This window comes from Neovison vison, chromosome 7, assembly GCF_020171115.1.
Source record: "Neovison vison isolate M4711 chromosome 7, ASM_NN_V1, whole genome shotgun sequence".
Classification (NCBI taxonomy): domain Eukaryota; kingdom Metazoa; phylum Chordata; class Mammalia; order Carnivora; family Mustelidae; genus Neogale; species Neogale vison.
The window spans coordinates 125299773-125317911 of record NC_058097.1 but is presented as its reverse complement, the minus strand read 5'-3'; the positions used below and the strand labels follow the sequence as shown (position 1 = coordinate 125317911).

Below are 18139 nucleotides of genomic sequence, written 5' to 3'. Positions count from 1 at the left end.
CTAAAAGAAGTCAGGCAGTTAACACTTTTAATACTCATTTTCCTTATAAATCATCTTAATTCAATCCATAATTTCATTAGGAACTTTTTTGTATCTTCCACATTACCACAAGCAATGGTTTTGCTAATTTTTCTGCCAGTTCATAATCAAATACGTTTGTTCCAGCCTCCATTTGTCATCCCCTCAATGTTTTCCCGGCCTCCACCAAGTTTCCTTGGGTTCGTCCCTGTCTTGGACTGGGGGTCTGGTTACTGTGGAAAAATATTCTAGTATAAACAAAAGGTCCTATACCCACATACCTTGGTCTTTACTTTGAGACATACTTTTCTTGTAGCACCCTGTATTGATGTCTGCCAAGGCCATTTCTTATTCTTCTAGTCCCATACCATTTGGTGAGACTGGAGATGAGAAGTGTTTTATTTTTTATTTTTTTATTTTATTTTATTTTTTTTTTTTTTGAGAAGTGTTTTATTTTTTAATCTATAGTCCTGGCTCCTTCAGATTTCCTTAGTATTCTGCTTCAAAATGAGTGATTCTCTCTTTTTGGTTCATTTTTCTGTATTCATACCTTACTTTATAGCTAAAAGAAACCTGTTGGTACTTTTAGTTTCTTTCTAAAAATATTTCCCTAAGCAAATTCAAAGTTTGTTCACTTTGAATAATGTGTGTTGTTCACATCATCTCAGATGACTATATTGCCTAACTTTTCCACTACTGCATGATGGTTCATCTTTTCTTCAGTGTCCTATAATAGTTTCCTCACTGCTTTTCAAGTCTTTATCAATAGTCTCCTTGAGATCCTCCCAGCTGCCATTAATATTGTCCTCATGGCCTCTGAAAATAACCCCAAAGCCAATGCCACATGTTTAGACTTGAGTTACAACAGCACCCACTTATAGGTACAAAATTATTTTGTTATTCACTGTTGTACAACGAGGCACTCCAAAAGTTAGTTTTATAAACAGACAACTATTTAGTGCTGCTCACTCTTTTGTGGGTCAGGATATCATGAATTTGCTGTTACTTAACAGCAAGGATGACCTGAAACCGAAGGATGGCTTGAATCTTTTCCACAATGGCTGAGCCTTCAGCTAGGGTAGTCAAGTGGCTGGAAATGGCCTGCTTGGGTCAGTATATACTATGTTCCTTAAACCTCCATTCTGGCTATTAGATGGATTCCCAGTTCTGCCAGGGCTAGAATGCCCAAGATTATTTTATTTTATTTTTTTGTCTTACAAGTCTGGTGGCTGGGTTAGAATGGTTAGAACTTGGAATTGCTGGATTTCTTTCTCCATGAAATCTCTCCACATAAATAGCTTAACCTTTTTTTGTAGGATGACAGCATCAGGAGAGTCTGACTTTTTAAATGATAGCTGGTTTTCCCCAGGGGAATTTAAAAAAAAAAAAGTTCCAGGGGGTCTAGGAAGAAGTTGCCCATCTTTTTATGATATTGCCATAGAATTTTCAAGACATCATTTCTTCCTATTCTATTAAATCAAAAAGTCACTGATACCAGACCAGATTTGGGGACTATGAAATTAGAATTTACCTCTCAATAGAACAAGTAGAAAAATCTATGTGAACATCTTTAATCTACCACAGTAAACAGGAGGCTAAGTCCTAGGCCTAGTAAGTTCTTTGAGAAACATTATATGGAAAAGGTGTCACCACAAAGCATAGAAAAAACCAGTGTAGTATAAAATAGATTGTGAGAGATTTGCTACAGTAAGTATTATGGTTAACCATATTAAAATAGAGTAGGTCTCACATGGACTCAGTGAAAATTTTAAACACCAATTAATGCAATGTCTTACTGAAAGAGAAAAGGAATAATTAATGGGAAAGAATAAACACTAGCAGGGCAGAAGTGAAGAGAATCTCAAGATATTAAATTTAATTCAGATAGGGAGCATTAAAGCTTTATTCCAATTATTCACCGATATTGTACTGTAGAGGGATGTTGGGGATCAAAAGGCAGGAGTAGAATCCATGCCCCAGGAGGAGTAATAGTTAAGATCATAAACAAATGGGTCATTAACCAATGACAGGGAAAAGACAGAAACAGCAACAGTAGATTAGAGCAGGTAGATCTCTTCTGGTTTAGTCTTCTAGATGCAGTATTAACCTCCCTGGCCTACCCCATTATGCCAGAGACCCAGGATAATAAGTTAATTGCATCTAAGTGACCTAAGTAAAACAAAAAGATGCAAACAAAGTAGCCTCATTCCAGACTCATTCCTAAAGTTTTGTGTGAAAATAATGAAACAGAGTGATCAACCATATGCCTGACATTTTAAGACTTTACAACAATACCAGTTCAATGCTAGTCCTAACTGATGAGTGGGATGAGAACTACTATAGTCTCTATGCGGGGGGTTTGCTGATTTCGGGGAAAGCATAGAAATCCCACAGATGGCTGCCCGATCACTCTTCCCATAACCAGAATGGGACTAGACTTGCATGCAGATATTGACTATGTTGCAGTATAAAATCAGTAGCAGAATGAAACTAAATTTATTCTGTATGTGATGGTATAACAAAATAGTGTTGATCTTACAGGATAAATCGAGAATATTGTAAGACTAGAAAAAAGAGAACAGAAACATTGATGTATCAGTAAGATATTGATCTGTCTAAATTCTGAACTTTGAAGTCAAATGTTGTAAATTCTCCTTCAACTAAATATGCATCAGTATAAACTGTCAATGGCTCTTTTTTTTTAAGTCATTTGTGGTTCACGTATAGAAGATTCTCCCAATGCTGGATTAATAGTCACAGAAAGGTGAAAAAGGCATGAACAAATGAGGTTGATGGGTCATATGTATTATCAGAAAGAAGATTCTGATATTTTAAAGGGAGATATAACATTTCATGTCTAGATATGGCAGATGAAAGACAGTCATAAAAGAATGAGCTCTCAGAATATTTCTGTAGTTTATTTGGAAAGATAATTTCTAATACTTTCATGGTTGTTACTATAAAATGAAACCATTTTATTTTGACAGACCTGCCAAATTTTGCTTTAAAACTGTTGAATCAAATTGACTACAGGTCTAAGCAAAATAAGGATTAGTTTTACAGGCAGAATAGTAGAATAAAAGTAGTCTTGATGAGAGTCAGGTGTCCAAGGCTCTTCTATCTTCTCACTTAACTTGCCCTTGAACAAGTCACCTACACCTTTGAGCCCTCAGTTTTCTCAACTGCTGTAGAAATTGGTTAACCAATGATTTGTTAACTGTCTTTTCACACTAATATTGATATATTTTGCAGTGTTTTTTTTTAAAGATTTTATTTATTTATTTATTTGAGAGAGAAAGCAAGTGGAGCAACTCCAGGGACAAGCAGACTCTGCTGAGTGTGGGACCTGATGAGGGGCTTGATCTCATGACCCTGAGATCATCAACTGAGCCAAAATCAAGAGTCTGATGCTCGACTGACTGAGCCACCCAGACACCCAGCAAAGCTTTTTTTATACTATTTACTACTTTAACATATTGCATTGTATTATAGCTAGTTTTCTGCCACTCACACTGCATTGTGAGTTTCTCAAAGGTATAATTTTTCTCTTATCTTGTAGCCTTGCAGTTCAGATATGACAGATTTTATCTCTTGTAACAAATCCAGTCAACTGAAGCTCTGTATTGAACAGGATGAATAGGTTAGGTCAAAGCTCAGGCATATTAACTATGAGGAAGGAAGGGTATACTTTCAAATGTGCCAAGTATTTGCAATTTCCTATTTAGACAAAATAGATACTCTAACAAATGATAAGTGAATGAATGAATAATCTTATAATGGTACATGTGCCATGAGCTCTCATAAAATAAAATATATACCTATTATAAAGTTTTACAATTCTGGAGCTTTCCTAGTGGTCATGCCATTGCTAGTTGTTTACAAAGCACATATTAGTGCATGAATGAACAAAATGTTTCCTGACTAGTTCTATCGTCCTTAGGTAATGTCAATGAGAGGTAATTTAAGAAGCATAAGCTCAGTGAGTAATAGTTAAAATTACTCCATTACTAGACAATGGTGTAATTTAGAGAAAAACATTTATTCTCTATCTTGATTATTAACAACTTTTTACATCACTGTATTTTTAACACAAGACTTAAGAAGATGTAATTTCTTTTATTTCTATTTTTTAATGCAACATACATTGAGAAAAAGTCCGAATCAACATAGAGTAGAAAAGAAGATACAAGGATACCTGGGTAGCTTAATAGGTAGAGCATGCAAATCTTGTTCTTGGGCTTGTGAATCTGAGCCCCTATTGGGAGAAAGGTTTACTTTATTTTTTTTTTAAGATTTTATTTATTTATTCATTTGAGAGAGAGAGAGAGAAAGAGAGAATGAGCAAGGAGAGGTGGGGGAGAGGGAGAGAATCCCAAGCAGAATCCATGCTCGGTGAGAAGCCCCATGTAGGGCTTAATGTCATGACTCTGAGATCATGATTCAAGCCAAACACTCAACTGATTGAACCACACAGGCATCCCTAGAATTCACTTTGAAAAAGAAAGATACAAACATTAAGGTAGAGAAAATATAGACATTGTACAATTTATAAAGAGATGTATGCCTGCTCCTTGGTATTTATTCCAAAGAGCACCACCTCACAGAATATGTTCATGTACTCCAGGAGACCACAGGCAGTATCAGTGTGGCTTGGAGTGTTCATACACAGAACCCCACACTGAGAAGAGTCTTGTGCTTGGTGTAGTGCTTCACTGACACCAATTTGACATTCTTAATCATTTTTGGACAAGGGGATCTGTGTTTTCACTTTACAGTGGGGCGCATAAATTATGTAATCAGTCCTAGTGGTCTGTTAAGTCTTTCAAATAATAATAATAATAATAATAATATTTTAAAAAGTCTTTAACATAGGAGGTAGAATATGGAGACTTTGGCAGTTACTGAGGAACCACTTGAGGAAAGATGCAGAGAGTATATTTTCCATTATAGTGAGAGACAAGGTAGGTTGAGTCCAGCCTTAAATGCTCATTAAGAAGTTGGGCCACCTTGTAGGCCATAAGTAAAGATAGCCAGTAAAGATTTGTAATCGTAAATAAAATTAGTCTTAAAGAAGGACAGATCTAGCAATGGTATGTCAGATGGGTAAGGGTGAGAGACAGGGGATAACATGAGGATATAAGAAGCTGGTTTGAAAACTACTATTAGAAACCTAAATTTAGAAATCAGTATTCATGAGATGATTATTGCTACTATATGAAGCACACAGAAAGAGAAAATATCTTTCTTTGGATCCTGAGTATTGTACTTATCAGGTAACATACCTATTTCTCTCATTCACATTTATTTTCAAACTAGCTGCAAATATGAGGAAAGATACTCCACACTCTCTTCTTGTGTTTTTTTTTTCAATCAAACTTGCATTAAACTAGACATTCAAGTGCAGAGTCTATATATATATGTATAACCAAAGCTTAGCATAGCCCACAGAAATATCTGTTGAATTAATCAGTGATAATTGCATAAACAATAAAAGGAGGATATAACAGATTTTCTTAGCAGGTATAAAAGATAAACTTTAGCAACAGTTAAGAAGGAGTTAAGAGTAAGTTCAAGAAGGTATAGACTGATAACCTATATGACTTTGTCTATTTCATGCCTCTTTTAACTTAGAGGTGCTAGATTAGTATAGAAATGACACTATCAGCATTAGGGCTTATTTAAGTCTATCAAGGCAACGTATAACAGAATACCATAAAATGGGTGGCTTATGCACAACAGAAATTTATTTCTCACAGTTCTGGAGTCTGGGAAGTCCAAAATCAAGGCACTGACAGATTCAGTCTGGTGACAGATGGTCATCTTCTCATTGTATCTTCACATGATAGAAGGGGTAAGAGAACACTTTAGGGTCTCTTTTATAATGGCACTACTCCCATTCATACTATACCACCCAAACACCTCACCTCCAAATACCACATCATATTGGAGATTAGATTTCAATATGTGAATTGGGTGTGGGGGGGCTGGGGTACACATACAGTGTATAGCATGATCCTTTTATCTTGATCATTTATGTCAATCATAAATAAAGGAATGCCCTTTTACCTGATTGCTTGGGAAAAGAGAGTCAATGCACATATGTTCATATCAAAGACATTTTTCAAGAATTAGGGAACAAACTCACCACCTAAGTCTGACATTGACTGACATATTAAATATCACATTCTCCAGCCCTATATGTCTACTTGGGAAAGGAGGAACACTAATGTGATACACACATCACTTTGTCATTCATTCATTATTCTTCATATATCCAATTTTGTCATTGAGGAAATAAATATGACTTGACATTTTTATTTTTAAATTTGTTATACTAAAATTTAATTGTAACTTGTCTTGTATATTCTTGCTTTGAGCTGCTTCCTAATGTCTAATCTTCATTTTAACCAAGATAGTGGACCTATTCCATGAATTTATGACTTTGTGCTTATAATGCTAAGTGATCCAGCTTAGGTATCTGGCTATTCCCAGTTTATCAAAGAGTTTCAACTCGTTCATCTTTAACTTATGTCATCAAGTAAAGCTTTTTTGCATTTTTCTTTTTTTTTCTTCAATTTATTTATTTTCAGAAAAACGGTATTCATTATTTTTTTCACCACACCCAGTGCTCCATGCAATCCATGCCCTCTATAATACCCACCACCTGGTACCCCAACCTCCCACCCCTCCGCCACTTCAAACCCTCAGATTGTTTTTCAGAGTCCATAGTCTCTTAATACTTAAAAGTACATTATTTGAATGGGTATTGGAAATTAAATACCAAATTCATAGTAATGGGATATGAGAGCCATTTTTGCCTATTTTTAGTCTTCACTTCATTGTTGGATTTTGTCTAGTATTTTTTCACTAGTAGCAATTAATTTTTCTATTTCAGGCATGCAATTTAATATCAGCTTTCTTTAAAAATATAATAAAACCCATACCATCATGAATGTAAACCCTATTATATAAAGGCTTAAAGAAAAAAAACGGGAAATAATATACATTTTTCTTTTTATAACTTATCATGATAGGGTACTTGAAACAAATCATCCTCGAGGAAAAAGAAATACTATGCCAGGGAAATCTGTTAAATATTCAAGAGTTTATGTCAATAACATTGATAATATCTAATAATCCATGTCTCATACCTGACACCTAGGTTTTTTTTTTATGTTAGAAAATATTTTTAAAACCACATCACACAGAATTTATATGCTATCTTACTTTTGCTTTGTAGAGAAGAATGTATGTCTCTGCAAATGTAGAGAAGATTTGTATGTCTGTTAGGGGATAGGAGTGCTGGAAATACCCTATGTGAGCCTCTTGAAAAAGTTAAATAAACCCTAAAGGAGGGCACAGAAACTGCCATCCCCATAGGCTTCTGACTGAGCCATTCAGCATGAGCCCTGTTTACAAGAATACTCAATTTAAGCTATCTTGTTTAGATGATTCATTCCCTGAACATTCTCAGAGTGCTTAGTATGTGCACAGAAATCTGCTAAATCCTGCTGAAAAAAAAATGCTTTAAGAGTATTGGGGGGCCTGGGTGGCTCAGTGGGTTAGGCCGCTGCCTTCGGCTCAGGTCATGATCTTAGGGTCCTGGGACTGAGCCCCGCATCAGGCTCTCTGCTCAGCAGGGAGCCTGCTTCCCGTCCTCTCTCTCTCTGCCTGCCTCTCCGTCTACTTGTGATTTCTGTCAAATAAATAAATAAAATCTTTAAAAAAAAAAAAGAGTATTTTACACTTTTGAAGCATTTCCCAATAGTTCATGTATGTATGTATGTATGTACTTTGTTTCACTTGATTTCCCTCATGAAAGAGACAGTGCAGTTGTTATTATTCCAATAGAGTGAGTTTCCCAGAGTTGTAGGGCCAGGAAGTTGCTAAACTAAGGCTAGAATTCAGGTCTTCTTATTCTGAATGCAGTAGTTTCCTTATAAGAGAGTAAGAGAGGAGATTTTACACACACACACACATATATATGTATGTATGAGATTATAGAGAGGCAATTATATACATTATTATTATTATTATTATATTATATATATATATAATGTATATAATTGCCTCTCTATAATCTCATACATATATATATGTATTCAGAAGACCTGAATATATTATATATATAATGTATATAATCTCCTCTCTATAATCTCATATATATATATAATCTCCTCTCTTACTCTTACATATATAATGTATATAATGTATATTACATATATAATGTATATATATATAAAATCTCCTCTCTTACTTTTAATATATATAATGTATATAATCTCCTCTCTATAATCTCATATATATATAAAACCAGAAAATATATATATATAAAACCAGATGTATATATAGATAGATATCTATATATATAAAACCAGAAAATTTACTATATCTATGGAAAATATTGATAGACATTTGTTGAAGGAGTGAATACCAATTAAAGATTTGTCTCATTTAAGAGTGTAATTATAGTTCCCTTTAACAGATAACATATATCAAAAACTTATTATTTGCCAAATATTGCTATGGGCTTAACTTGCATTATCACATTGCTGCTGTGAGAGAAGTTCTACATGATACAGGAATTCCCCAACTTAAAAATTTAATAAGTGGCAAATAATAAATGATATGCTAATAAGAAAAATTATAAATGGGAGAGCAGGAATTCACACAATTCTGTGTCTTCCTAAAATCTGTATATACTCTTTAGGTACCCTTTCCCATTGTCTTTTTCCACGATCTTTTCTCATTTCCCATCCTAACTTCTTTGAAAGCAAAAAAGAGGGGAGAGAGGAGTTATGTCAGGCAGAGAGAAGGAAGAAAGCAAGTCATTCGTGCATTTGTCAGCTCACCCAGTGATCATTGGCTACTTTAGCACCGAGCCCAGTTCTGAGACTGTCTATAGTAGACCTTGGGGGTGACTTCCAAGAATGTCAGGTGCTATTTCAGAGACATGAGCAAAATGCTTTTGAAGCATAACTAAACAATGGTAGAACTAATGAAGCCTAGTCCAGAAAATCCAGGAAGGCTTTACCAAGGAGAAGGCATTTGAGCTGTCCAAAAGTATTTTCTCAGGGAAAGAAAGAATAAAAAGCATCTGCAACAGAACAACAGGCAGAATTATGGGAAGTAGTCCCATTGATGAGAAAATTTCAGAGTAAGTTTATAGAAGCACAGGATTCTGTCATAGGAGGCAGTATCATGTTCTGAGGAGCCTTCTATATTGGAGTGAGGAGATTAGACTTTATCTGCAAGGTAATAGGAGCCAGCAAACACTTTGAACAGTAAAGTTATATGTTCTTCCATTTCTTAGGAAATCTAGCAGTCTTATGTTGGATGAACAGGACATTTAGTCAAAGTGAAAGCCAATAAAGAGTTGGACTTGAGTGGAAAGATGACAGTTCCTGTTTTATTTCAAAACCATAAATAAAAATTAATGATAATCTAGCAACTGCTCTAGTGAGACTTTGTGACCAAGAGATGTAAATGACTTAGCCATGTTACTGCTCTCATAGGTGGTGAACATATAGCTTCTTTCTTTGTTCTTTTTTTATTGAAGTACAGTTAATATACAATGTTACACTAGTTTCCAGTGTACAATATAGTGACTTGAGTAGTCTTTGCATTGTACTATGCCCATCACAAATCTAACAGCCTATTTCATATAGAGTCTTCATTTTATTCAACCATTCAACAAATATTTATTGAGCTCCCTCTATGTGGCATGCACCATGCTAGGTGCACAATGCTTGGAGCACTATGTTAAGTACTGGTTATGGGGAAGTTCATTTGCAGCAACATGTAATTCTATTTATTCATAAAGCCAGAAAAGCACCAAAGAAAAGACGGGATATAAAGTAAGTGTCAAACAAACAAAAAAAGAGAGACTAACTCCTAAGACAGAAAAAGTAAAAATGAGGTTTAAGCTTAAGAAAGCAAGCATCTGTTGTTAAGTAACCATTTCATTAAAAGTGCACTAAATTGTGGAGGTTTTCTCTCAGGAACTGCATACTGTGGACCAAGATTAAGTATAATGGATTCCCACATGAATTCTTCTCATTACTTCTCTTGAAAGATCAGTGAATCTACTGAACGAGTAATTTAGGTTTAGTGTTCACAATCCGTTCATTTTACTTTTAATCTCCCCTGTTTAGAATTGTAAAAATGTAACATAGGTATAATCCAAAAGAGAAGGAATGAGGCCAAAATGAGACTATTTCAACTGCTCAGATAGTCTTGACATTGACAGAAATGCAATGAGCTGCAGATTTTTTATTCCTGATAGATGGTGATGGAGTTTCAGGCAGTTAATAAAGTACTGCACACTATTAGGAACTGAGTAAAGGACAGCATAGGAAAGATAATCTATACCTCACCCTCCCGAATTCCTTGAATCTTTTTGTTATTTTCAGTGAAGACTCATCTTAATCCAATTAAGTTTTTCTTTTACTATAATTCAGCAGAGAGGACAGAGGTTTGAGGACTTTTATCCAGGACAAAAAGAAATCAATAATTTGGGAAGAAAAAGTTCTGGAAAATAAGACAATCAATTATTTAATCCTAAGAATGTGATTTTTATCATTTATCATTTATCATATTTACCACATTTTTATCACATTTTTCAAAAATGTGAGCCTGAAAAATGACTTACAATCATATTTTCCACCCACCCCATCCAGTCTGTTATATGAGAAAAATAGACAAGACAATAAAAAAACAACAAAACAAAAATCAGCAAGCACAGTCTTTCATAAGCATTATTTCTGGAAATAATAAAGTCCCTTCTGATTTTTTGGACCTCTCCTTGAATTTGCCATTAGACATGGGCCCCATTCTGAGTTCAGAGTGTGCCTATTGATTCCTGATTAATTTGAATACCCTATTAGGAGAGTTTCTTTGAAATCCAAGGGGAAAAAGAAATTTTCACACCTAAGATGGACCCATACTACATAAAGTGGTAAATATATCAAAGCTGATTTGTAAGTATTAGGTTATGTTAATTTGAAACTGAATGATAGCTTATAATGCTTATAATTTGCTTTTGTTTTCCATATTAAAAAGAGTTTTAAAGTATAAATTTCCTCTTCAGATTTTAAAGAAATAAACACTTAGTCCAGTATTGATGAGAAAATTAATTTAAGAGTACCAACTTATCCTAAGGAAATTAGTGGCATAGGACATTCTCTGGATAAATATTACATTCTTTGAAATAATTGCTATGACATTTTAATGCATTCTCAACATGAAACCTTCCCTTGTAAATGACTAAACCAGAGTACGTCTTAACAATTATTTCATGAGAGAAAACCTCAATACTCTTAGAGTTACTATCATAAGACTAATGTAAAGGGAAAAAAAAAAAAAAAAACAGAAGTGAAATACCAGAAAGAAGTGGTTTAAAACAGTACAGGGTTAAGCATTTCATTTAAATAAATACACATAGTTTGAGAGGCCAAAACTTCAATGATTTCACAAAATTTTCCAATGAACTCTAAGGAAAGAGAAAAGAGTCCAAAGAATTTCCAGAAATTCCTCTAACTTTTATGATTTTTGTATGACCCATTGGTCTATATCAAAATAAATGCAAGCAACTAAACTCAAATAATTATTGGAATACTGCCCTCTAAGTAGACAAATGCACCTTTTTTTAAGGTAATTTACCTATTCCATCAAAAAAGAAAAGATCTCTAATTAATTTGAAGTGCTTCTCTTTGGCTTGCATTAAACATCCTTTCATATGCTCAACTACTATTAAAGAGAAGTGTTGAGTTCTTTGAAAACGTTATTTCAAACTGTATGCATCTATGCTCATTCCGGCCAATTGTTTTTGATTGCAACATGAAAACTGAAGAGTATATTGGAGTTTTGCTATATCATTATCCGAAAAAATACCTTATGAGTTGTGGATTCCAAATATTTGGATGTTCACACTCACACATAAAAATCTGTCTTTTCCGATAGAGTAAATGAAAGCCAAGATTAAGTAATGAAAGCCTGCACCCAACATTCTAATGTTTACGATCATCACTAATCCCATGAACTGATATATCTAGAAGACATTTTCCCTGGTACTTATTGGTCTCTTTAACTGCAGTTTTTCTTCAACTACGTTCTAATCATCTTGCTCCCAACAAGAACCAAGTGTTTTGAACATCCTTTGTGTTTTATAACTACATTGATTAACAGAAATTCAGGCTGACCCTACTCCCTGGTGGTGGTGGTTATGGGAGGAATAAATCTTTGTTAAGTGAAGGCACATGGCTTTGGGACCAGCAATCTCTCATCCTGTGGTCTACAGTGTACTTACAAAAGCAATCATTTAATAAAGTGGCACGAGATAATCTTTTAAGTGCTATTTTCTCATAATTTCCACAAGTTGCTATTCCTTTCGAAACTATTGTCTTGCCACCGTATAGGCCTGTCTCAGAATGTCAAAGCAATAATTTTGGCTCACTGATTATTTTTCCTATCCTTTTAAATATAGGATGTTTATGGATATTTAAATATTTCTTAAATATGGTAGCTGCTAAATCATTATATAAAATATTAAATGTTCAAATTCTTTATTAGCAATGTTGAAAACATAACTTCCATGTCTTTCTTAAAATAGGGCATGTTTGATTTCTGTATTGTTGTCATATAAATTGTAAGGACAAAAATAGGCCCTATGACTGAATGTACAAAATTCCCCTTAAACCACCTTGAACTAGGCAGATTTGCAACATTTTAAACTGGCACTTCATCCCTCTTTCAGCAAGCATCCTCTGCAGATTTAATGATCAGGAACATCCTTCTGATGCATGCTGGGAGATATGGCTGCAGGGTACAGACCACAGCAGACAGTGTGTCAGATGAGGCAGAACTTCTGGTTAGGGGTGAGTATGCTAATAGTGCAGTCTGAAGACATGATCACCATAAATTATCATACAAAGGAATTTAAATGCATGGACTTTGAGCACATCAGGACTGTGCATTTTACTTTCAATTTTACAATATATGTCATTTTTGGTTAACCTTTTGTCTTTGAAAAATTACATGGAAAACTGCTTCTTAGTAACAGACAAAACCTACAGATCCAACTGCAGGGTCTAAAACACCTTTAGTAGTAAGTGGTCACTTAGCGTTTCACCAACTTAATGCCAAACAAATTTTAAACAGTTGAGTCACAGATACATGGAATACAGAGATAAAATTTGTTTGTGTGTTGATGTGTTTTTCAAATGCAAAGCTAATGGAACCCCTAGGCATTTTTTTTTTCCCTCCACTAACTTCTAAATTCTGCTTCCCCAAACAGGAAAACGGCACGCCTAATATGATGGCGTTTGCAACTGTTCAGTGACAGGGACTTTTTAAGTATGAAAATATCAAACAGAGTCTGTGCATAAATGACAGTTAAGTGGTTTCCACTATGAACTGGGCTGCCAAATTCTGCAACCTTATAAAGTTACATCTTATTTGAATTAAGTAAATGACTGTAGCACAAATTTCTTTTAGCACATTATTCCCCAGTATGGGAAATGCAGCTCCTAGCATGCATATTCTTTCTCTCTTTCCTTATTCCCTCCCTTCTTTCCTTCCTTCCTTCCTCCCTCCTTCCCTCCCTCCCTCCCTCCCTTCCTCCATCCCTCACTTTTCTCTTTCCTTCTCTCCTCCCTTCCATCCTTCCTTCCTTCCTTCCCTCCTCTATCTCCCTTCCTTCCTTTCTCTTCTATTCTTCTTTCTTGTTTTTTTTTTAGCTTGAGATACAATATACCTACAGAAAATTCCACAAAATATTTGTGTACAGGTGTATAACTCAGTGAAAAATCAAATGTGAATACACCATGAAACTAAATTCAAGACAACAGCTAGAACATTACCAGAATCTCACCTACTGCCCCTCCTTTTTTTGATTTTAAACAATTACATTTGAGTGATGCGAGTATTGTATGCTAAGTCTCCTTGCATGATCTCTGCAAATAAAATTCACAATCCATAGCAAAAACTTGTATTTTAGATTTGTCATCTACGTGAAGTGTTTTCCAATCATAGTTTTTAAGAATTCATTAATATAAAAAAAATCTCGAGTAGGAAACATAAGGCATATAGTAAGTTTTATCATCTCTTTGTTTTAGTGGTATGTATTATCAAAGGTTTATTGATTTTTGGTAGTGCATCCATTATTGATCCAAGTAAAATATTGTTTTGATACTAGTGTGTATCTGAGTGAGTGGCATTTTGTTCATTTTTTGACATGTGTGTGTTCCATTCCAAAGGTTATTTGAACTTTTCTCCGAATTTATATCAAGAATGTGTATCTCTATTACCCTTTTACAAAACAACAGCCTTTTAAAGTGCTCATCCTCATGGTATCCCATTTAGATGAAAATTTTTCCTTTATGCCTTTTGAAGTTATAAGGTTCATGGAATTGCAAACCCCATATTGCAGTCAAATTTATGGAAAATTGCTTTCTTCTCTTGTTGTGGTCTGTTTTAGATTATGTGTATTTATTGTGTAGCACTTGACTAGTAATTTAGAATGATGCTCCTAAAATTGGAGCTTTCTAAATGGATAACACAATTTAGAGGCTGATAACAAGAAACTAGGTATTTTTACAGGGTTATGAGGAGCAAATTTAAACCAACATTCTGCTTTGTAAGTAAAATTAAACTCAATAGAGTTTAGAACATAATTCAGGTTCAGCTTTTTGTGTTCTGCTCTTTTAGCCTTTGGCTTTATGCCTAGGAGAAGACAAAAATGCATAAATGTTAAAATTATACTCAAAAGAAATTTCAAGCAAGTTTCTATTGTCTGAATATTCATGTAACATTCAACTCAAGCTTTCATTCAAAATGAGTTTGACCAAGTCACCAATATTTTATTACATAGTTGCTTTACTTCTCTAAAATTAGTAAAAATAACTTGCCTCTTCTCCCTGGTTGGTCTTAGACAGATTTAAAAACTTAACTAGGGGTTTTGGCTCTTCCTTTTTTATTTTTACTATTTATGTTAACAGCTCCTGGTAATTTAAAGAACTTGGATGCTTGACTTTTGCAGTTTCTCATGTTGAGTTGTGAAATAAAACTCAAAATAGTTTTACCCTGCTGTTCTTTCTCCCATTCCCATTCATTGATTTAAAAAGCTGGGAAATTCTAATAGTACAGGCCACAGGACCAAAGTCGAGCATTTAAATGGAGTTTTCCTAATGATGGCTACAGTTAGAGCACCAGAATCCTTAAAGTGCATTTATTCAAGTATATGTCACATAAAAATGGGAAGAGCAAAGACAGTTCCTCATACATCTTCCTATAGAATATCATCATTGGATTGTCTCAGCAGTTCACTTCGCTCAGTGTTGGGCATGAGGAACATTCTTGGGTGGCCAGGGATAAGTTTCTATAACCCTGTAATTCTATTTTAGTGGGGATTTAGGAGATTAAATCTGTGTTCCTCAAGATTGATAGAAGCTGCTTTTTTATCATCCCCTTTCCCATTAAATATAGTCTTTGAAATACTTTTGTACCTCTTATCAAGTCCTGAAATTTTTCTCCAAGCCTCCTAGGAACATCAGATTGGAGCTCAGGTGTGTAGCCCTAAGACTTCGTCATTGCCTGCTTAAAATCTGACTGTTCCTAACTAGTAATGTCTCCCGCTTCTCTACCTATTCACTATTTTAAAGCTATATTTCCCCAAAATGCTTGTTTCCACTGTTGCTTCATTTTGCTTGTGAATGTCAGATCTATTATTCACCTCTTTTCCACTATTTTTGTCATCCTCCAAAAATTGAATTTTCCTTTAATTATCTGAAGCATAAAATCACCTGCTCTTGTATATTTAATATTCAGTGAACCAGCATTATCATAGCACCACAAATAATTTGGAGAGCCACAACAGAAGTAACGGATATGTTGAAATAACGTATTTTGCTGAAATACAAAAAGAAATTAAAGCCACACCTGGACATCTGTGCACAATTTAAGTCACTTATTCAAGTGTGCTATAGCAACAAAACAAAAGGTAGGGCTAGACGATGTTATGGGAACCTCTTTACAGATAGATAGAATGGTCTTATGTTTCTAGGGCAAAGGAGATTGATCATTAAGAGGTAACACAGGAGGATACAAGATCTGATACTCCCAAGTAAAGAACTGATACTCCCAAGCAATATGAGAGTTGGTCAAACACAATATTAAAACTCCAGAGAATGGAGTGTTAGTTTTTTGTTATTTTATTTTATAAAAATGAATATTAGAAATGTGTTTCCCCAAGCTAATATAAGAGCAGGAAACTATCGTGGTTTATAGAATAAAATGTGTTTAGCTGTAACTGGGATCAGAGCAAGAGTTCTATTTACTCCACCCAGAGACAGAAGAGTTTAAAAATTCACTTCTTCATTAAATTTTATATCCATATTACTCGGTTTATTAATACTATTAATATTTATTAATATAAATTTATTAATATAAAATTTATTTTTTATTTTTTATTAATATAAAACAACAGTAGTTCAAGAATAATCAATAATCCTTTGGCTCCTCCTAAATGCGTACCTTATACGCTCTTCTTTCTCAAAACTTGGACAATTTTTATTTCCTGCATTACAACTTAGAGAATGAATCTGATGTTTATTAAATCGAATTTGAGAAGAAAGACTCCACCTTAGGATGTAATTTATTGAGAGATCTCACTATTTTTAATCATTCACCCTTTCTTATTCAACTTGGTGTTCAACTTCTCTTTCAGTTTTATTTGCTTTAAACTTTCCATCAATTCAATTCTATTGTTTTTCTTTTGAAGAAAGATTTTTTCCTCGAATATTTTACCTATAATCTCTCCCAACCCACCTAGTCACTTTTCACTGCAAATATAAAACTATTAAAAGTTTGACTATTTTATTACTTAAATAACTCAACAGGTATACATTGATAATTTGTTATACATTCACTCATTCATTCATGCAGTAACTTCTCTGTATCAAGCTCTGAGCTAGGCATGTGGATGGAAAGATGAAGACACCAAAGTCTCAGCCCTCTGTGTGGTCCTATGGCCATTAGTGTGAGAGGCATCTTTGGGAATGGCATGAGAAACACTAAAAAAGTAAAGCTCGCTGGGTAACTTTCAGTCTTTTAGGGGAAATAATCAATACTAGGAGACAACAAAGGCATAGCTACATAATTTGTGAGAACCAGTGCCAACTAAAAATTCAGAGCCCGTTGGTCAAAACTTCACAAGAATTTCAAGACAGTGAGAACAGAGCCTTAATCGAAGTATGGAGACCCTTTAAGTTAGCGACCCTGAGTGACCGTGCAGGTAGCAGAGCCATGAAGCCAGCCTGCTATACCTATTAAATTATGTATTACTTTACAAGAAGAAAAAGGACTTTACCAAAGGATACTAAGATTTTTTTTTTTTCAATTACAACACAGTTGTCTAAATCTGCTTTCTCATCTGAGATATTAGAACCTCTTCAGGGGTTTTATCAGCTTTTTATTTGAAATGTCTTTTAATTATTCTACTCCATTTTGGAAGATTTTGTTTACTGTGTTAAAGTAATCGTTAATTCATACTCCTATTTTAATTTCCACCAAAAACTCTTGTCATCATGTGGTATCTAGTGTTGCTGGCTAGATTTAAATCTAGTCAACAGCAGAGACTTTACATTTTAGCTACTTGTGAAGTGTTACTTGTTTTATTTTGCTTTCAAAATAACCTAAAGATATCAATTACTGCCTGATGGAAACCAGTTTGTAACTTTTGACTAAATATTGTCTAAACTATAATTTTCAGTGATTCTCACTAGCAAGAGAGGAAAGTTTGAGGATCTTCTGCTTTTTGTCCTTGGAAGGATGCAAGTACAATAACTTTCCCAATAAAAAGGGAAATTCAAACTTAGGTGAAAATCTTGAACATATTTCTATTTTGAGAATCTGATTTGAGAATTAAACATTACTAATGTGTTAATGTGCTCTATCTTTATGTCTCTCATGGAACTACCCTCATGAACCATGTAGATTCCAAACTGAAATAAATGCTTAACTTAGCACTGGCCTACTTTAGCATCTGGCCACTTCTGAAAGTTTCAAGCTTTAAAATATCAAGTATTTAAAAGAAGTATCTTTTGGGAGATAGAGTTTGCATAGT

At 34.3% G+C, this 18139-nt stretch overlaps 1 protein-coding gene across 2 annotated transcripts in view; it reads left to right on the top strand.

Moving 5' to 3' along the window:
• The window catches only part of CNTN5 (contactin 5), a 1378465-nt gene that overhangs the window by 1250039 nt on the left and 110287 nt on the right, over positions 1-18139 (top strand). For both annotated transcript variants that reach the window (XM_044258257.1, XM_044258256.1), the window contains one exon: positions 12773-12893. In XM_044258257.1, the coding sequence (XP_044114192.1) occupies positions 12773-12893 (121 nt within the window). The remainder of the gene's footprint in view (positions 1-12772; positions 12894-18139) is intronic.